Source organism: Nicotiana attenuata, chromosome 10 (genome assembly GCF_001879085.1).
Source record: "Nicotiana attenuata strain UT chromosome 10, NIATTr2, whole genome shotgun sequence".
Taxonomy (NCBI): domain Eukaryota; kingdom Viridiplantae; phylum Streptophyta; class Magnoliopsida; order Solanales; family Solanaceae; genus Nicotiana; species Nicotiana attenuata.
Genome location: NC_031998.1, coordinates 35,316,861 through 35,337,425, shown reverse-complemented (window position 1 = coordinate 35,337,425; position 20,565 = coordinate 35,316,861). Strand labels below are relative to the sequence as shown.

Genomic DNA, 20,565 nt, shown 5'->3' with positions numbered 1-20,565 from the left:
TGCTGATTATGTGAGCCGTGTTTTTTTTGAACTTATATATTCGGTTATGCCCCTATTAGTAGAAATGATGGTTGGATAGTTACGTGATGAGTGTGATGTGACTGCAAGATGTATTCATATGATTTAGAAGCGACGAGAAGGGTCTGCTGGAGGATAGAAGAACCTTTTCATGTTTCCTAGTTGGGAGTGAAGTAAATTTCATATTGCGGTATGAGTTCAGACTCAGGAAGATCAAGCGACTGCGTAATGTTTATGACGGTGAAAGGTATACAGAAATGTTAGTTTGAGGCAAAACAGGTGGGTTATCTCATGCGGAGTGTTCTGAAGTTGTGTGATCCTCATGTTGTCTGTTAGAAGATCTCATTTGCAAGTGAAATATATGTGTTGAAATTTAAGTTTGCGTCGCTTAAGAGAGTGGGCTTGACTGTTACGAGAGTGAATGCAAGATTTGCAGAAGATTTAAATACCAAAATGGTCTGTGTTTCACGAGCTTANGTCACTAATTATCTTACTAAACCTGGCAAACATTTCTTCAATGGATTCTCCTTCTTTCATTGAGAAGAGTTCGTAGTCATGAACTAGCATGTTGATGTGAGTTTCCTTTACTTTGCTGGTTCCCTCATAGGTGACCTCAAGTTTATCCCACATCTCTTTGGCTGTATCACAACTCGATATTTTCTCGTATTCCTCACCACTTATAGCATTGTGAAGCAGATTTCTTGCCTTGTTATTCACTTGTATCGCTTCCAGTTGCTCCTTTGAGTATGAATCTATATCATCAGGATCAGCAAGTGGTGGAGTGCTAGCAGGTAGGGGATAGTTTCCCTTTTTAATGACTCTCCAGACTTTGACATCGTATGCTTTAGCAAAGATTTCCATTCGTACTTTCCAGTGAGAGAAATGTTGTCCATTGAAGTATGGTGGTCTAACTTGTGAAGTTCCTTCCTGAAAGAGAGCTCCTATGATAACTTGATTTGCCATGATCTTTTCTCACAAGCTGTTAAGCAAAAGGTAAAATGTGAGCCAAGCTCTGATTCCAATTGAAAGTACAAGAGGGGGGGTGAATTGTAAATACTTCAAATTAATTGCTTATAAGTTGACTTATAACTTGAGTAATCGGCTGAATATGATAAGTTAGCAGATATGGTAACGGAAAGTAAAATGTAGAAAATAATTGCAGGAATTAAAAAAACCGGGATTTTATACTGGTTCAGATTCAATGTGAATCCTAATCCAGTCCCCTTGGGTTGCAATGGAGTTCTCTTCAGTAAATGAGTTTCTTCCGAGTACAGATGTGGTGTATATCGCTCAGTTTCTCTAGCACTCGTTTTTGATACAGTGCCTTACCAGTTGTGTGCTCTCTTTCTATCCCTGACTTGTTACACATCAGATCTTACTGAACTACAATGCTTGTTTGCAGTAGAATAAAGACAGTGATTTGGTTTGATCAAAGTATGTCTAAGCTAGGGTTTACAAGGGTGTATAAATACTTTGATGGATGGTAGAGGCTTGACAACCCAAGATATTTGATCCTTGGAAAGTATTGATTCTTTCCAAGACTAAGGAATAAGCCGTTGCTTCTCTTGATTGCTTTCCTTTAGCAGAGGATTGCTTCACTTGATTTCTCCTTGATTGTTGGATCTTCCAAATGTGGTCGCTTCCCAGATCTCCTCGTATCCTTTAGTCTTTCGTGATTCTGTCCATGATTCGTGCCTTTGTCCAAGGCTTATTTGATTTTTTCCAGCTCAGCTAATCATTGTTATTGCTGATTGATTCGTTGATTAGATTGCGCCCAGATTTACGAGACCAATCCAGATTTGCTGATCACATGCTGATTGATTTCTTTCCTTGTACATCATGAATCATTCTAGCAGTCTTCTTTACTTCTTGAACTTGATTTCCTGCACATGTATATTATTTGCATCATTAAAACATGATCTAACAGGTAGTTCGCATTCTTGGATAAGTATAGTAGCATTCCAAGTCGCGGATTACAGCAGTATAATAGAGTCGATCCACATGTAATTCTATAAGAGGCAAGTCGAGTAATCCATTAATATCAGCTGTAGGAGCACTAGTTTCTGCATAAAAGTAGCAGTAGTGGCATTTGCAACAGTAGCAGCTGGATAAAATCATCAAAGGGCATCTGACCATTGAGCTTCCTTTGCATCTGATACAAAGCCAGCTAGGTACGACTCTCCGTTTCCCAGTATAAATATAGCAGGTGTAACAGTCCCATGAAACTCTATTGCCATGTAGAGCTTTGTAGTGAGTTCTTCCAATTTTGCACACCTATTGCATCCTGAGATTTGCCTTGTTGAAGCATAGTTGATGTAATTTCTCGAACAACACCCAGAATGAGCATGGTAACATGCTAATACCACTGGGTATTGACTCGATGAGATTCCAACAGTTACTACCTTTTTGATAACAATTGCATTTGACAGGTTTTGTGCAGCAACAGTTCTTGTAGAAGTAGCAGCACAATATGATTTGTGCTGCTGAAATCCAATTGCTGTGTAACTTCTCTCTATATCCTGAAAAATGTAACAAACAAGTTAGTAGCAGAGTTTCTTCACCCAGTTTCCCGTGTGCTCTGGGACCTCTGAAGATGTGTATGTTGTTGGTGAAAGAGTACATCTTCTATGATGTATGCTAATTCAACCAGTTGAGCAGCATCACATAAGCAGTAGCAATAGAAGAAGCATGACTGATTAAATGTCAAGCAGTATAACAAAGTGATGTTTGATACTCCATATTTGCTGCATCTTTTTTCACTACTGTTAGCAACACACCCATTGATAGATACCTTAAGGCAAGTAGAAGTACAGCAGCAATTGTAGTCGTGAAGCATAACAGCAGAAGCATTAGTATCATCTGCAGTGGCAGCAGAGGTATAACAGAGTGACGCATCAGTTAGCTCTTTAGGAGGTATAGTCGAGCAGCACCACAGAGATGATTGCTGCTTTCTATTTGCAAATGCTGCCAAATAAAACCTGCGGCAGTATGATGTTTTGTAACTCCATATCATCTTGATATCTCTGTAGCAATTTGCTACCCTATCTCCAGAACCTGCAGAAATCAGAAAACATGTTAGGAGAAACAATTTTACTTCTAGATGCTTGTGTGTTCTGGAAGCATTGAAGATTATTGGGTTTGATAACCTTTGTATACGCTCGAAATCAGGCACGCCCAATTTCCCAGGCTCGAGGGATCGCCTTCGGCCCGAGTTCAAGTAAGCTTGAGTTCGAGGTCGACGGACTAGACTCAAGCTCAAGGACGGAATGCAATGCCCGAAGATAGGAGTGCGAGGAATACCGAAGTTAAGTATGCTCGACCCCTAAATTGTACCGTTATGGATTTATAACAGAATGAGCTAGATTCCTGCCACGTCCCCAAGATCATGGCGCAAATCCCGGGATAGGATTGTACGATTCCGTACTAGGCGGTTAGACAGATGTACCATTAATATTCCTTACTGTAAATAGAAATGTACCTTATTTAGGGTTCCCCTATTATATAAAGGGGACCCCAATCATTTGTAACATCAACTAATCATTGGAAGAGAATATACTCTCTACTTTTCACTTACTATTCATCAGAATTGTCCTTTCTCTTTACTGCTCTTATTTTATTGTACCTATTTCATCTCGAGGTCACTAAGATCGAGGTCATCACTGCTGAGTAACATTGGTTTGATTAACTTATTTCTTTCATTTCTACTTCATATTCCTTGATTATTGATTAGTATTGAACTAAATCACATATCTTTAAAACCACAAATCAAATTTTAATTGTTACTCGTATTTTCGAGGTAAACAGTTTAGCACTCACCGTGGGGCTAAAGATAATAGTGATTATTTCTTTACTGATTCTCATTACACACGTTATTTTTACACTTTTTCTTGTCAAGAATTTTTGAGTCTCGGGCTGAAATTTGTCTAGCTTACAAAATGCACATGTTCATGACAACGAAGGTCTTGGAGAAAATAACAATATAGGGGTCGGTGTACCACCAATAAACCCTGGGAAAGTGCCAAATATGGAACCAGTTGATGTTAGTTCACACATTGCTCTAAACGTGGATTTAGGCACAGACCCCGGAGGGAGTGTGCGCAGGGAAGCCCGACCTGGTGGCCAAGGAACACAAGGAGTGAGTGATAGGGGAATCGGCATCCAAGTGATATTCGAGATGTTGCAAGCTCAACAGATTGCCATTGCTCAACTTCAAAGTCAAAATAAGACTCCGAGTGTAGCTGAACATGAAAACACTCGACGTGCTGAACCAGCAACAGAGAGGTCAAACGGAAATGACTCGGGGACTGACCCCACCATTATGAAGATTCTCGAAGAGCTCACCAAGAGGATCGATTTCGGAGAAAAGAAGATTGAAGACAATGACAAAAAGGTGGAAACTTATAACTCCCGTGTCGACCAAATACCGGGAGCACCTCCAGTTTTGAAAGGATTAGATGCCAAAAAGTTCATACAAGAACCATTCCCTCAGAGCGCGAGCGCGGCTCCGATGCCTATTCCTAAAAAGTTTCGTATGCCCGATATACCCAAATATAACGGAACAACCGACCCTAACGAGCATATTACCTCATACACCTGCGGGATCAAAGGAAATGATTTGAATGACGATGAGATCGAATCAGTCTTGTTGAAAATTTTTGAAGAAACATTGTCGAAAGGAGCTATGATTTGGTATCACAACTTACCTCCTAACTCTATTGATTCATTTGCTATGTTAGCATACGCCTTCGTGAAAGCACACGTTGGGGCCATAAAGGTGGCCACGAGAAAATCGGAAGTCTTCAAGATAAAAAAAAAAGGAACGACGAGATGTTGAGGGAGTTCGTGTCCAGGTTCCAGATGGAGCGAATGGAGTTACCACCGGTCTCGGATGACTGGGCAGTACAAGGTTTCATGCAGGGTTTGAATGAAAGGAGCTCGATCGCGTCCTGACAGTTAAAGCAGAATCTGATTGAGTATCCAGCTTTGACGTGATCAGATGTGCACAACCGTTATCAATCAAAAATCAGGGTCGAGGATGACCAGTTGGGAGCCCCCTCGGGTTCAGTTCATCCTAACAGATTCGCAGCCAAACCCCCGAGGGATATAGACAGGGAATCAAGGTCAAACAAGGATCGGTATCAGCCGTATGTCGATCGAAGAAACAACGGATCGAGTCGAAACACCCCTAGAAATGATCGAAGAAACGATCGAGGTCAAAGTTCTCGAGGACTCATGAGTAAGAGCGGGTTCGATAAGCATACCGACCCCGTAGAGGCACCTCAATTGTCGGAGTATAACTTCAGCATAGACGCGTCGGAAATTGTGTCAGCTATTGGAAGAATCAAAGACACCAAGTGGCCCAGGCCTATACAAACCGATCTTTCTCAAAGGAACCCAAACCTGATATGCAAGTATCATGGTACACATGGTCATAGAACCCAAACCTGTAGCATCTCGAATATCACCTGGAGACTAACTCCTCCGTCTCCTCTGCCCTATGTACCTTGACCACCAGATCGGCCTTCCCTGCATACACTCCCTTCGGGGTCCGCGCCTAGGTCCGCATTTAGAGCAACGTGTGAACTGACATCGGCTGGATCGGCAACCGGTGCTCCCCCGAGATTAGCCGGTGGCACCCTGGCTCCTGGAGCAATTACATTATCGTTTTCCCCGTGAAACCCGAGACCATCATCACCATGTGTGGGTGCGTTTTGTGAGTTTGAAATGTTTTAACCTGAGAGCAAAAATACTTGGAAAGAACAAGCGTGAAGTAATGTGTGTTATCAGAATCAGCACTGAACAATCACTATTAACCTTAGCCCCACAGTGGGCGCCAAACTTTTTACCCTAAAATTCGAGTAACAATTAAACTTATATTGTGATTTCAAGGATATGTGATTTAATCCAATGCCAATTGATAAACAAGGAATTAAATAGATAAATTGTAGAATAAAATAAATCAAACCGGTATGCTAGCCAAATTTTGACCTCGACCTGTGGTAGTCTCGAGGTGTGATAATAGGAATAGCAAATGATAAGCAACTCTGATGAATAGTAAGCGAAATAGCAAGAAAGTAATGAATGTTTGTATTCTTATCAGTGAACAATGATGCTTACAAATGAATGGGATCCCACTTTATATAATAGATGAGTTCTAAATAAGGTACAATTCTAATAATAGTAGGAAATCATATTTGACAACTGATTAACCGCCGAAGATCAATCCATTCAGAAATTCACGCCACGATCTTCGACCCATTGCGGATATCTCGCCCTTTCCATTACCGAACTATACCGGCATCATTTCGAAGTATGCTCTCTTCTCACCTCGGTTAGTAATAAAAAGTCGACCTCGATCTTGGAAAGAAACTCCGATCCCGGACTCGATGTCCTGGCCTTTCGACGTGATATCTCTTTTTTCCACCATATACAAATATGAAATCGGATAGCCCTGATTTCCACCATATACAAATATAGTAGCTTCTATTTGGTTCAGAGAAATCCTCACTTTTCTACATGATTAGAAAAAATATTGTTTGGATCTTTACCTACTTTAAAAGCTTTAACCAGCAGCTGATGTCATTAATAAAAATAAGTAAAAAAATATAATACAAATTTAAAATGACGTTATTTTTGTTAACTAATATTAAAGGACTAAAATTTACAATGTGACTTAAATTTTAGCCTCTTACTAAACTTGTTCGAGTTACTAATATTTTCATTGCTCAGTCACATGTATATTTTTGGTGCTCACAAACAAAAGAATAAATTTGTCAGATCCGCAAGAAGCATTACAAAGAAAACTTCTGTAAATCATATTTTTTCTTCATATTTTCACCTTATCTAGGAATTTAGGACTTTAAACAAAGACTCTTGTTTAAGATAATTCGTGTAGAAACCTACCCTTAAGGCTAAAAAAAAATGCAATCTCGAACTTTAGGACTGACGTGGTAACAAAAGTATATTAAGAAAGGTTTTCTTGAAGATGATTTAGTAATAAACGGAGAGTACGTACTCAAATAAAGGAGTGCAGATGCGATGATATGTTCCTTGTTCCAATATTCCCTGAAAATGAAAAGAAGATCGCTAAAGCAAGAACAACGAAACTTTATTAGAATCATGTTTGCCATCCCCATTCAAGGGCATAAGCAGCAAACGCAGTTAGATCTACTCCATAACATTTAGACCTTCAAATTAATCAGAAGTCTACGTCAATCATACTACCTTTAGAATTGAATTTTGAAATCTGTGGTTTATATCAATTTGGAGAAATAAGTAACATAGTCATAACTTAAAAGTATCTACTATGTTATGTTGGACTTTAAGCATTGGGCTTTAAAGACTTTAAGCATTGGGCTTTAAAAGTCTAAGAGTGTGAATTGGAAATGGTGGGAAATAAAATGGAGGGAAATGAAAATTTGAATGAAGTGATCTTTTGTCTTGAACTTTGTCCCTCGTTGGTGAGGGACAACTACATTTGTGTGTATATATATAGGATCACTTCTTAGAGCTCTTAAAAGGAGTTGAAGAGAATGAACCCTCGCGCCGTCGTCGTCGTCGCTCGCTCGGCTCGGCTTCGGCTTCGGCTTTGGATTTGGATTTGGATTTGGATTTAGATTTGGATTTGTCAATTGATCGATAAGATTATTTTTTGGACAAAATTTATTTAATTAATTATTTAATAATTAATTAAAAGCCAGTCAGTTAATTAACGAAATTAACTGAAATCTGAAATCCAAAAAATGCTGAACGTTAATTTTTCCCTTCTGAACAGACACTTCTCCTGAACAGACATCACACCTCTTCCGATAATTGCCTATAAATTCTGAGGCATGGCTGCATTTTCGACACTGAAAAATTACAGAACTTCCTTCCTTCTGAAAATCCTGCATTCTATTTCGCAGAATCTCTTCTAAATTTTGTAAGTGTGATTTTGCTTCGTTCTTTGAGTTCGTTCGTATCCTGCAGTTTGTATTGCCACTGTTGCAGGAAGGTTTATTCCGTTTCATCCTGGGAGGATTTAATCCATTACCTTGGCAACGTGTGAGGGGGTTAAAATTCCTTAAGGACGCACAAGCAAATTGTGGACTCGGAATATCTTTTATACTTTACTGTTTTCCCAGTTTTTCCTTCTAACAGTCTTTCTGATTTTGTGTTTTAACACAGTAGCGTTTACAAGCTTAAGGAATTTTATCTAACGTTTCTGTGTTGAAATATATATTAAACTGTTATCTATATTTTGTATACTGGTTTGGAGACTAAAGCCTTCGTGCTTTCTACTCCAATAATTGTTCTGTCCGGTTTAAAGTATATCAAAACTTTACCGGAATAATAAACGTACGGGTTTGAAGTATATAAAAACTTCACCATTGTTACGTGTTGTATGTTTGGTTTGGTATTCAGTTTGAAGATATCAAAACTTCACTGATTTAACGAAGTTCTGTTTTGTTTCCAACTCTACAGAAAAATGACGAATGAAAACCAAACTAATGGAAATATTGCGGGAACGGGTGCTACTATTACGAGTGTTGCTGCCTCGTCAAGCCGTTCAACTCCTGCTCATGCTATGGCACCAGCAGAAAAACCTGGAAAGTTTTCCTGTATTGACTTCAAACGTTGGCAAATGAAGATGCTCTTCTATCTTACTACGTTGAGTTTGCAGCGATTTATCAAGGAGGATCCTCCGGTCCTGGCTGAAGGCACTCCGGATGAAGAACGATTTGTTGTAACTGAAGCATGGAAACATTCTGATTTCTTGTGCAAAAACTACATTTTTGAGTTGTTTGGAAGATAGCTTGTACAATGTCTTATAGTGTCATGGAAACTTCAAAAGCGTTATGGAATGCGACTTGAGAGTACAGACTGAGGATGCAGGACTTAAGAAGTTCGTGGCTGCAAGGTTCTTGGATTTCAAGATGATTGACACTAGGTCGGTCATAACTCAAGTCCAAGAACTACAAGTCATTGTACATGACCTCCTTGCTGAAGGTATGACCCAAATCAATAATTTTATTAATAAGATTTATCTTATTATTAATAATGAATTTGTTATTGAAGGTATGGTCATAAATGAGGCCTTTCAAGTCGCTGCTTTCATTGAGAAGTTACCTCCGTTGTGGAAGGATTTTAAGAACTATCTTAAACACAAGCGGAAGGAGATGACACTTGAAGACTTGATTGTTCGTTTGAGGATAGAAGAGGACAACAAAAATGCTGAAAAGAAGTCACGTGGACACTCGACAATAATGGGGGCTAACATTGTTGAGGAGGCGACCACAAAATAAGAAGAGAAAGAAGGCTTCTGAACCAAAGAACTACCCAAGCAAGAAGAAGTTCAAGGGTAATTGCCACAACTGTGGAAAATCTGGGCATAAGGCCGTGGATTATCGTGCACCAAAGAATGATAAGAAGAAAGAAGAATCAAGCTAACATGGTTGAAAATGCTGAAGAAATGGAGGACTTGTGTGCCATGTTGTCTGAATGCAACTTGGTAGGAAATCCTAAAGAATGGTGGATAGATTCTGGAGCCACCCGCCTTGTTTGTGCTAACAAGGAGTTATTTTCTTCTTATGCCCCCGCAGGACCCGACGAGATAATTTTCATGGGAAATTCGTCAACAGCCAAAATTGAAGGAGTTGGCAAGATTGCGTTGAAGATGACGTCGGGAAAAATAGTGACTCTAAACCAAGTTCTCCATGTTCCAGAAATTCGCAAGAATCTTGTGTCTACCTCACTTCTTGTCAAGAATGGATTCAAATGTATTTTTGTTTCTAATAGTGTTGTACTAAGTAAGAATGATGTGTATGTAGGAAAAGGTTACCTGAATGAGGTCCTTTTTAAGCTAAATGTAATAGCAGTTCCTATCAATAAAGTTAATGCTTCTTCTTACTTACTTGAGTCAAACACTTTATGGCATTCACGCTTAGGTCACGTCAACTTCAAAACATGCGAAAAATGATAAATTTAGAAGTATTGCCAAAATTTGATTGCATTAATTCCAAATGTCAAATATGTGTGGAATCAAAAGTATGCTAAGCATCCTTATAAGTCCGTTGAAAGGAATTCAAGTCCTTTAGACTTAATTCACACAGATATTTGCGACATGAATTCAACACCATCTCCCGGTGGGAAAAAGTATTTTATTACTTTTATCGACGATAGCACGAGATATTGCTATGTTTATTTACTTAATAGTAAAGATGAGGCAATTGATGCTTTCAAGCAATACAAGAGTGAAGCTGAAACACAACTAAACAAAAAGATCAAAATGATAAGAAGTGATAGAGGTGGCGAATATGAATCTCCTTTTGAAGAAATATGTTTGGAAAATGGCATTATTCACCAAACAACTGCCCCTTACTCTCCACAGTCTAATGGAATTGCGGAGAGAAAGAATCAAATGTTGAAAGAGATGATGAATGCGTTGTTGATAAGTTCTGGTTTACCACAGAACTTGTGGGGGGAAGCTATACTTACAGCTAACCGAATAATCAACCGTGTACCTCATAGTAAAACACAGTCCATTCCTTATGAAAAATGGAAAGGAAGGAAGCCCAGCTTGAAATACTTCAAAGTGTGGGGGTGTTTAGCTAAGGTACAAGTTCCTAAACCTAAAAGGGTTAAGATAGGTCCAAAAACGGTTGATTGTGTATTTATTGGATATGTAACCAATAGCAAGGCATATCGTTTTCTGGTTCATAAATCAGAAAATCCTGAGATTCACGTTAATACGCTAATAGAATCAGATAATGTTGAATTCTTTGAAACTATTTATCCGTATAAAAAGGAAAGTGAAGTGACCTACCAAAAGTCAAAACGACCTCGGGAGGAAACAACAGATGGTATGCCTAATGAGGAAAATCCGAGAAGAAGTAAACGTCAACGGGCATCTACTTCATTCAGTCCAGATTTTCTGACTTTCCTGCTAGAAAATGAGCCTCGTACCTTCAAGGAAGCAATGTCTTCCTCAGAAGCACAATATTGGAAAGAAGCTGTCAATAGTGAAATAGAATCCATATTGAGCAACCATACCTGAGAATTGGTTGATCTTCCTCCAGGTAGCAAAACATTGGGTTCTAAATGGATTTTCAAGAAGAAAATAAAAGACGATGGTACTATTGACAAATACAAGGCAAGACTTGTTGTCAAAGGATTTAGACAGCGAGAAGGTCTTGACTATTTTGACACATACTCGTCGGTAACAAGAATTACATCCATTCGGATGCTAATAGCGCTAGCCGCCTTGTATGATCTTCAAATCCATCAAATGGATGTAAAAACAGCCTTCTTAAATGGTGATCTAGAGGAAGAAATTTACATGGACCAACCTGAAGGGTTTGTGGTTCCGGGAAAAGAAAAGAAGGTGTGTCGACTTGTTAAGTCCCTTTATGGACTAAAACAAGCACCCAAGCAATGGCATGCGAAATTTGACCAAACAATATTGTCAAATGGCTTTAAGATTAATGAATGTGATAAATGTGTTTACATTAAGAACGTTCCAAATCATATAGTCATTGTTTGCTTATATGTTGATGATATGCTAATAATGAGCAAAGACATTGCCGACATTCAAGCTACTAAGCGTATGCTTGCTAGTAAGTTTGATATGAAAGACTTAGGAGTTGCCGATGTAATTCTAGGAATTAAAATCCAGAGGACTCCTCAGGGTCTAGCTTTGTCTCAATCACATTACGTGAAAATGGTACTTGAAAAATTCAAACACTTGGAATTTAGAAGTGCAAGAACTCCAATTGACTTAAACCATCATCTTATAAAGAATAAAGGTGAAAGCACGTCTCAATTGGAGTATGCTCGTGTGTTGGGAAGCTTAATGTACATCATGAACTGTACAACCTGATATAGCTTGTGCAATAAGTAAACTTAGTCGATTCACAAGTAATCCCAACAAACATCACTGGGTGGCAATGAAACGAGTTCTGGGATATTTGGAATATACCCAAGACTACGCTTTGCACTACGATAAATATCCTGCGGTTATCGAAGGATATAGTGATGCAAATTGGATAACCGGCTCAACAGAAACAAAGTCCACAAGTGGATATGTTTTTACTGTTGGTAGAGGAGCAGTATCTTGGAAGTCTTCCAAACAAACGTGCATTGCTCGCTCTACAATGGAATCAGAGTTTATAGCTTTGGATAAAGCCGGTGAAGAAGCTGAATGGCTTCGAAATTTCTTAGAAGACATTCCGTTCTGGCCAAAACCTTTGGCTCCTATTTGCATACATTGCGATAGTGAGGCTGCAATAGGATGGGCAGGGAGCGTTATGTATAACGGAAAGTCTCGTCATATACGACGAAGACATAACACCGTTAGACAACTACTCTCTAGTGGAATTATCACTATTGATTATGTAAGATCAAAGGATAATGTGGCGGATCCGCTTACAAAAGGCTTAACTAGAGAGGGAGTTGAGAAATCATCTAAGGGAATGGGACTATGGCCGAGGACAAGTCAACATGGCGGTAACTCTACCTAAAATTTTGGATATTCCGAGATCTAGGTTCAAGGAGCTCAAACAAAGTTGTGATTGACCGGTTCAACATTGTCAAAGTAAAATCTTTGGTCCATTCTCGTGATGAAGACAATGTTCAGTAACAAGGATAGAATTTTACACGTTCTTTAATGATTACCTATGTTTGATGTGGTATTTATCGAATAGTGTCAATCTAAAGGATTACACGTTTAGGAATCACCTATGTAAGTGTAAAGTGGAAGCCGCTTCAATGAGAATTTTGTAAGGCCAATTCTCTACGCACTTATGAAACCAGGCGGTGTTCATGGCTGAAACGAACACAACAATGAGAACCAAAAGACGGTTAAGGGTTGGTTGTGTGACATATGATTGTCTAGGTATACACTAAAGTTCGACGGTTCAAAGATATCAAATCTACCGATTGACCGAGTATATCCGACATATGTTCACTACGGAAAGTTCAAAGGGAAACCTACTTATCCAGATGCAGTTAATCCTTACTTGCAAATCACACAGCTTTCATCTATGATCATTCTTGTTACAGCCATTCCCATTCATGTGGGGGATTGCTGGACTTTAAGCATTGGGCTTTAAAAGTCTAAGAGTGTGAATTGGAAATGGTGGGAAATAAAATGGAGGGAAATGAAAATTTGAATGAAGTGAGCTTTTGTCTTGAACTTTGTCCCTCATTGGTGAGGGACAACTACATTTGTGTGTATATATATAGGATCACTTCTTAGAGCTCTTAAAAGGAGTTGAAGAGAATGAACCCTTGCGCCGTCGTCGTCGCTCGCTCGGCTCGGCTTCGGCTTCGGCTTTGGATTTGGATTTGTCAAATGATCGATAAGATTATTTTTTGGACAAAATTTATTTAATTAATTATTTAATAATTAATTAAAAGCCGGTCAGTTAATTAACGAAATTAATTGAAATCTGAAATCCAAAAACACTGAACGTTAATTTTTCCCTTCTGAATAGACACTTTTCCTGAACAGACATCACACCTCTTCCGATAATTGCCTATAAATTCTGAGGCTTGGCTGCATTTTCGACACTGAAAAATTACAGAACTTCCTTCCTTCTGAAAATCCTGCATTCTATTTCGCAGAATCTCTTCTAAATTTCGTAAGTGTGATTTTGCTCCGTTCTTTGAGTTCGTTCGTATCCTGCAGTTTGTATTGCCACTGTTGCAGGAAGGTTTATTCCGTTTCATCCTGGGAGGATTTAATCCATTACCTTGGCAACGTGTGAGGGGGTTAAAATTCCTTAAGGACGCACAAGCAAATTGTGGACTCGGAATATCTTTTATACTTTACTGTTTTCCCAGTTTTTCCTTCTAATAGTCTTTCTGATTTTGTGTTTTAACACAGTAACGTTTACATGTTATTCATATAAACAGGACTTTACAAAATTACGGAAAATAAGAATAGTTAAATAGATTAAAAATGGAGGCTTGTGCATGGAAAGGCATCTTAAAGAAAGGGCATATGAAACGTTGCTTGCTTGACTATTAAAAGTAGGCGTCTGTCACTTGCATATATTTGTAGTTTTTAAATTTTTAATATTTAAATTAAATGGGTTAGTTTAGTAAATAAGGAGGGATATTTAGTAATTTAACTTTTGACTTAAGAGCTTCCCACTTTTAATATAGCATGGATGTATAGATAGATAGATAAAAATTATTAAAGGATTGGACTAATAATTCAAATTAATATTCAAGACTTATTCAATAATAATGGCGTTTGTTCTAAAACAACCGTTTTTCTCCTAGAAGCTGTATAGAGACTGACACAAATTATTCTTCTGTACGCATAATTCATATTCCAAATTTCTTTATTAGTTTTTGTCCTTTGCGGAGATACGTGTACTATGAATCTACATGATATTAATAGTTTTTTCTTTTGAAATATGAAAATCTCAGGCATCACCTTCCTCAGTTCGCTCCATCCCCCCATTCATTGTCATTCACTGCTTCATCCTTTTCCCATTTAATCTCTAATTAGTTTACATTTTCTCTCATAAGTCATTTATCTTTCTTCTTCAATCAATTATACGTCGAAGAGAACACCATTAAAGACTTCCCCCATCAGTTTCCCCGCCCTTCTTGCCTTTTCTTTCTTTCACATTCATAATAAACCCAAATCCAAAAATCCAATCTTTTTTTTTTTCTTTTGAATAGTAAAAGATCCAATCTTTTTTTCTTCTTCTGCTTCTTTTCCTTTTGAAAAGTAAAAGATCCATTTTTTCTAGAAAGAGATATGTAAAGGAAGAAAAAGGAATCCCCCTTCCATTTACTATTGTCCAAATACGCTCTATTTATTTCCTTTTAAATGGATCTTTGCGTTTTCCGTTTCAGTTCCCAAAAGGGTTTTTGGTTTCTCAAACATAGCCTTTTGTATTCAGCTTCTCATATACTCATCGATCTGAATGGTTTATTCTAATATTTGAGTTCTCTTTAATCTTTTTTTAATCTTTTTATTTTGGAAAAGTTTAAGATGAGTGTAACCAAGTCCCAGGTTTGGCAACCTTGTAAAAAGAAGAGGATTTAGCTTAAGGCTTAATCCAGAAGCAAAAAATAAAAGAAGATATTTTTATAGGGAAGAAAAAAAAAGGATGGGATTTGTATTGATTTAGGGTAGGGATTTAATAAGATTGTAGGATCTGTAAGAAAATTGATTTAAGAAATAGAAAGTTTGGAGATAAATGGGTTCAAGATCAAATAATGGAAGTGGGAGGACTAGAGTGGGAAGGTATGAGATAGGGAGGACACTTGGGGAGGGTACTTTTGCAAAGGTCAAATTTGCAAGGAATGTTGAGACTGGTGATAATGTTGCCATTAAGATTCTTGATAAAGAGAAGGTCATGAAGCACAAGATGATCGGTCAGGTATACGTTTCAAATTCTTTTTTGAGGCTAATATTGTATAGAAAAACTACGGTTGACCTTTTCTTTTTCTTATCATGAATATCGGAAGAAAGATGATATACTAAAAAGTTGTGATATTTTATTTTATTCATGTTGGCCCAGCCTATGTAATTGTTTTTGTCTGAAGTTCATGTTGATTAAGCCTTTCTTACTGATTTCTAATCTTGATAACTTATTATTAATGGAGATTGCTGGCTTATTCATATTATATGATGTTTCTTTTGTGAAAAGGATTGCTCAAGAGTACTTGAGTGACGTGTATGAGTTCTGAAGCCATTGAGTTTCGAATTTTTGAGATGTCCCATTTAGATGATATCTTCTACTCCTACAAATCCAAAAAGATATTAGTTTATAGTAGCTTTAGTTATGCGTATAGGTGCACAACATCACAACTCGCAATTACCATGTTACTCTTTGTTGTTTCTGTAGATTAAAAAGTGCAATTGTAACATTTTATGTCCTTTGCAGATTAAACGGGAAATATCAACCATGAAACTTATAAGACACCCCAATGTTATCCGAATGTATGAGGTTAGTATTAGCTTTTTATCTCTAGCTTTTTCCTCCTCCTAGACCCCTCCCTCCCCCTCCCCCTCCCCAAGCAAAAGAAAATGAACAAGCAAAAACTGGAAAGAAAGTAAAAAAGAAGAAGAAAAAAAAAGGAGGGATTGCAATTTCCTGGATTTTCCTTTTGCTGATCACTAGTCTTTTGGGACGATTGTTAGATAAGAATAACTGGAGCAGGTTTCTAAGTATTGCTGCACTGTTTACCTGATGAATGATTCAAACTTCTATCACGTAGGTCATGGCCAGCAAGTTGAAGATATATATTGTTTTGGAATTTGTTACTGGTGGCGAACTGTTTGACAAAATTGTAAGATGCTCTTTCTTGAGTCTCTTAACTGCTATTTTCATTCTTTCCATTTGCAACAGGAAATGTGTAAGCTTTTGCTGTTTTGTTGAGGTCAGTCTAGTAGAGGTAGGCTCAAAGAAGATGAAGCAAGAAAATACTTTCAGCAACTTATAAATGCAGTTGACTACTGTCATAGTAGAGGTGTATTCCACAGAGACCTCAAGGTAAGAATTATTGGTTTTCAACTGAGTAAGTGAAAATTAGGATGATAATGACTAAGTGGTTTATAATCTTTGCCTTTTCTGATTTATAGCCTGAAAACTTGTTGCTGGATGCGAATGGTGTTCTTAAAGTTTCGGATTTTGGACTGAGTGCGCTGCCTCAGCAAGTTCGCGTATGTCAACTTCTTGTCTCTTGCAAAGCCGCTCTTTACTCTGTCTGATTGATGAACAACTGCTTTATAAGTTTGCTGACATTGACTGCGTTACTGAATCGAAATGTACCTAAGCTTTAGTTTGTTGATGTGTCTTTTTAGGAAGATGGACTACTACATACAACATGTGGAACACCAAATTATGTGGCTCCCGAGGTGCTCATTAGTTTGTCCCATAACTCATTTTGTTTCTTATCCTCTGAGCAACAGGTTTGATTCCTATGTTTGCTTCTTGCTAATGTAGGTGATCAACAATAAAGGTTATGATGGAGCTAAGGCTGACCTGTGGTCATGTGGTGTAATCCTTTTTGTACTTATGGCTGGTTATTTGCCTTTTGAAGAGTCAAATCTCATGGCACTATATAAGAAGGTGTGCTTATTTATTACTGGTCATTCCAAAATATAATCTGCAATATTTCCCTTGAAAGAGAATGTTAAGACGAGGAATTGATTTATTGCAGATACATAAAGCTGAATTTACATGTCCACCCTGGTTTTCCTCTAGTGCGAAGAAACTAATCAAAAGAATCTTGGATCCCAATCCACAGACGGTATGTTTATCTCCCCCTTCCAAGACAAAGGAGGAAATAAAGCAGAAAAATTACACACAACAGATGTGTTTAGTGCTCTTTGTTTGCACTTGCATTTAGCTTCTCAAATTTTGTTTCATTCCCAAAATTTACTTGGAATTTTATGGAATTTATCATTTGATGACAGCGCATCACATTTTCCGAGGTCATTGAGAACGAGTGGTTCAAGAAAGGGTATCGTCCACCTGTTTTTGAACAGGCAGATGTTAGTCTTGATGATGTGAATGCTATTTTTAGTGAATCTGCTGTAAGTATACTTGTTCCTGTGAAATAGGGCTGCAAGAATTTTGAATTTGTATGTTGATTCCTGTAGAATGAACATTTGATAGTCAATAAAATGAGTGGCTCATTTGCCTTTTCATGAACACAGGACTCTTCGAATCTTGTTGTGGAGAGACGGGATGAACGGCCTTCTGCACCAATGACTATGAATGCTTTTGAGCTTATTTCAACTTCTCAGGGTCTCAATCTCAGTTCTCTGTTTGAAAAGCAAATGGTATGTGTTGGTGAAGCTTATGATCTCACACAGAACTTCTCAAGTGGCACAGCATGACGTGCTTATTGATAGATGTTCAAGTGAAGTAGTGCTTGGTCACATACGCACATTTTAAATTGGAACCACATATATTTTTCAAATTTTCACTTTCACTTTAAAAATATGCGACAATGTTGAGTGTTACAGAAATTAGTATTTTAAGGATATGGTGAGTATGAACATCTGTTCACCATTGCGATCTTCCAAGTTGAAACCTATCAGTTCTGTTTAAACCCAAATGTTGCATAGATATAGTTTTCTTGCTTTATATTAAATTAAAATGCAAATTACATGTTAGTTTCCTGGTGTACAGTAAAACCAACCCCTTTGAAGCCCAAAACGAGGAAATAAACAAAGTAAATATGTGGCATATAGAATTTTCAATGCTTAGCTTTTCAGATGGATCTGGTCCCAGAAGTTTTAAGCATGTGGATTAAGCTAGGTTACTTTTACAGGGACTAGTCAAAAGGGAGACAAGATTTACATCGAGATGTCCTGCGAATGAAATTGTCTCAAAAATTGAAGAAGCTGCTGTACCTTTGGGCTTCAATGTGAGGAAAAATAACTACAAGGTGAATCAGAAAAGTTATTCTTGTGCTTGATACTTCTTTTTCTTCTATTGTCAATCCTATAAAAGTGATGCGAGTACAACTAATGATGCTCAGAATTGTTAATAGGTTTTCAAGCATCTCAAATCCTCATCTCATTTTTGTAATTGTTCATATTTTTTCTACATAACTGTTAAGTTTCTTCAATCAAGTATATTTATTAAACATATGAGCAAGTCGTATCAAATTCTTTTGAATCTCAAAGTCCTAATATTTAGCTCTTCGCTATGATTAAAATTTCATTCATGTTATTCCTTCTCTTTTTTTTTTGTGCCAGATTAAGCTTCATGGGGAGAAGAGTGGGCGCAAAGGTCATTTATCCGTTGCAACCGAGGTATGTTTGTTTTGGAGGACCTTCAGGCCAGCTATGTTTTTCATTGTCATTCAGACTTTGTAAGACAACTTCCCAACTTTGAGTTTGCTGTAGATTTACGAGGTGGCACCTTCACTATACATGGTTGAGCTTCGCAAGGCTGGAGGAGATACCTTGGAATTTCACAAGGTAAACTTAATTGGAAGTGTTGGCTGTGTTTATTTCATTGACAGGAGATATACATAGAAACTGCCTTTAATCTTCTGTGATTTGCTCACTGAGCTAAAGACAAACCTGCTAGTTGAATACAGCGAAGCAGATAGCTGGCCCTGCTTATCTGTGGATCTATTACTAATGTTTATAGGGGTTACGCTGTATTTTTGCACTTGGAACATATATCTATATCAGGCTTTCTGTGGTTTGTCCATGCATGTGTTTTAATGCACATAAACTGATAAAGGTTATTTTGTTATTTTCTTTTTGATACAGTTTTACAAGAACCTGGCTACCGGATTGAAAGACATTGTGTGGCAACTGGGGGAAGGAGGAGAGGAAGTAAAAGATGGTTAGTATACTATGATGACTGCACTGACTTATTACCTACTCTACAGCTTCTGCCTTTTTGAAAATATTAATTTAAAATTTTCATCGAGCTATGGAACTGCTGTGTTGGTTTTACTTGTATATGATGGTGCAAATCCCAAGTTCTGATATTCTTTGAATCGGTGGGAACAATTAGATGTAGGATCATGTTATGTGCCAATGCCGGAATCATATGAAGGGGGGCTCTTTTTCCTGGGGGGAGGGAGAGGGGAGGGGAGGGGAGGGGAGGGTTGGCTAACAAGAGAGCCTTTATCTCAGTAGACGTGTGACATCTTTCAGCATAGAAATGAGCCTCGTCTGATTATATTTCTTTACTTGTCTGTGCATGGAAGCTGTAGTGATATTATCTCAACAAAGTATCAGGACTCGGCCCTCCACACAACTCAATCTCTTCTATTTCTTTTTATGGAAACAGATGAAAAGTGAAAAACAATTAAAGAAAGCTTCATCACAAAGTAACTAATTTTCAGTTGTTATGCACAAGCATCAAATTTATATTTCTTTCTCCTTTCAATGTGTGCAGGTCTCGTCGCAGCTTGATTTTGGTTTGCCAATGTGAATAAGCTCTCTGCAAACAGTGTGCTAGATATTAGATAATGCTGTGCTGTAAAAAGCGCTTTTATCATCAGTTGATGTCAAACAGAGTGTTTAAGCATCGACGAGTTTATAATACCTTGTTTTATGTACGATTAAGGCACGTAAACAGAGAAAAATTAAGACTGGTTTTACATTGCCATTGTTGTCTTATTTGGTGACAAGATATTACGGATCTCAAAATATGTGCTTTTATTGAACTGGAAGTGGTAACAAAGTGTGTTATATAACATGTTGCTGGATCCAATTTCTGGGGTTGTTACTTAATTTTTAATATTTTACTCGTTAACTTGCCCCAATTAAAAAATCAGTACATTGTTTCTATACATAGTGTAATCTTTTTTTTTTTTTTTTTTCTGGCTATACACTGTACAGAGATTAACTGTGACTCTTTACATTGCAATTTGTGTGACATTTATGCCTCGGGAACATTAGGTGGACAGTTTATTTTCTACATCTTTTAAGAATTTAAATATTAAATTAAAACGATTTAAATTTTTGACTTGGATGCAATATTTTAACAACTTTCCGATAATATTTTAATATTTTCTTCTCCATTAAAAATATACCCCATAAGTCAACATAGTAAACTGTGTCTA

General features: G+C 37.6%; 2 protein-coding genes across 2 annotated transcripts; one reads left to right on the top strand and one right to left on the bottom strand.

Annotated features, from left to right (window-relative positions):
* LOC109233904 lies at window positions 1,466–3,063 on the bottom strand. The gene is made up of 2 exons (XM_019399755.1): window positions 2,810–3,063; window positions 1,466–2,537 (listed from the first exon to the last, which is right to left on the bottom strand). The coding sequence occupies exons 1-2, from the start codon at window positions 3,029–3,031 to the stop codon at window positions 2,136–2,138; spliced, it is 624 nt and encodes a 207-aa protein (XP_019255300.1). The 5' UTR covers window positions 3,032–3,063; the 3' UTR covers window positions 1,466–2,135.
* LOC109233277 (CBL-interacting serine/threonine-protein kinase 23) lies at window positions 14,427–20,233 on the top strand. The gene is made up of 15 exons (XM_019399091.1): window positions 14,427–15,398; window positions 15,906–15,968; window positions 16,240–16,311; window positions 16,407–16,514; window positions 16,604–16,684; window positions 16,826–16,879; window positions 16,968–17,093; window positions 17,185–17,274; window positions 17,441–17,560; window positions 17,684–17,809; window positions 18,304–18,420; window positions 18,734–18,790; window positions 18,884–18,958; window positions 19,259–19,334; window positions 19,896–20,233. Exons 1-15 carry the CDS (start codon window positions 15,216–15,218, stop codon window positions 19,910–19,912), a joined length of 1,365 nt encoding a protein of 454 aa, XP_019254636.1. The 5' UTR covers window positions 14,427–15,215; the 3' UTR covers window positions 19,913–20,233.

Bases quoted from the DNA above. Each gene is read 5' to 3' on its own strand.
- LOC109233904 (XM_019399755.1), bottom strand. From the start codon at position 3,031: ATGATATGGAGTTACAAAACATCATACTGCCGCAGGTTTTATTTGGCA. The intron at 2,538-2,809 runs GTATCTATCAAT...TACATTTTTCAG, and splicing joins GTACTTCTACTTGCCTTAAG to GATATAGAGAGAAGTTACAC.
- LOC109233277 (XM_019399091.1), top strand. From the start codon at position 15,216: ATGGGTTCAAGATCAAATAATGGAAGTGGGAGGACTAGAGTGGGAAGG. The intron at 16,312-16,406 runs GTAAGATGCTCT...TGTTGAGGTCAG, and splicing joins GCGAACTGTTTGACAAAATT to TCTAGTAGAGGTAGGCTCAA. The intron at 16,685-16,825 runs GTATGTCAACTT...GTGTCTTTTTAG, and splicing joins CGCTGCCTCAGCAAGTTCGC to GAAGATGGACTACTACATAC.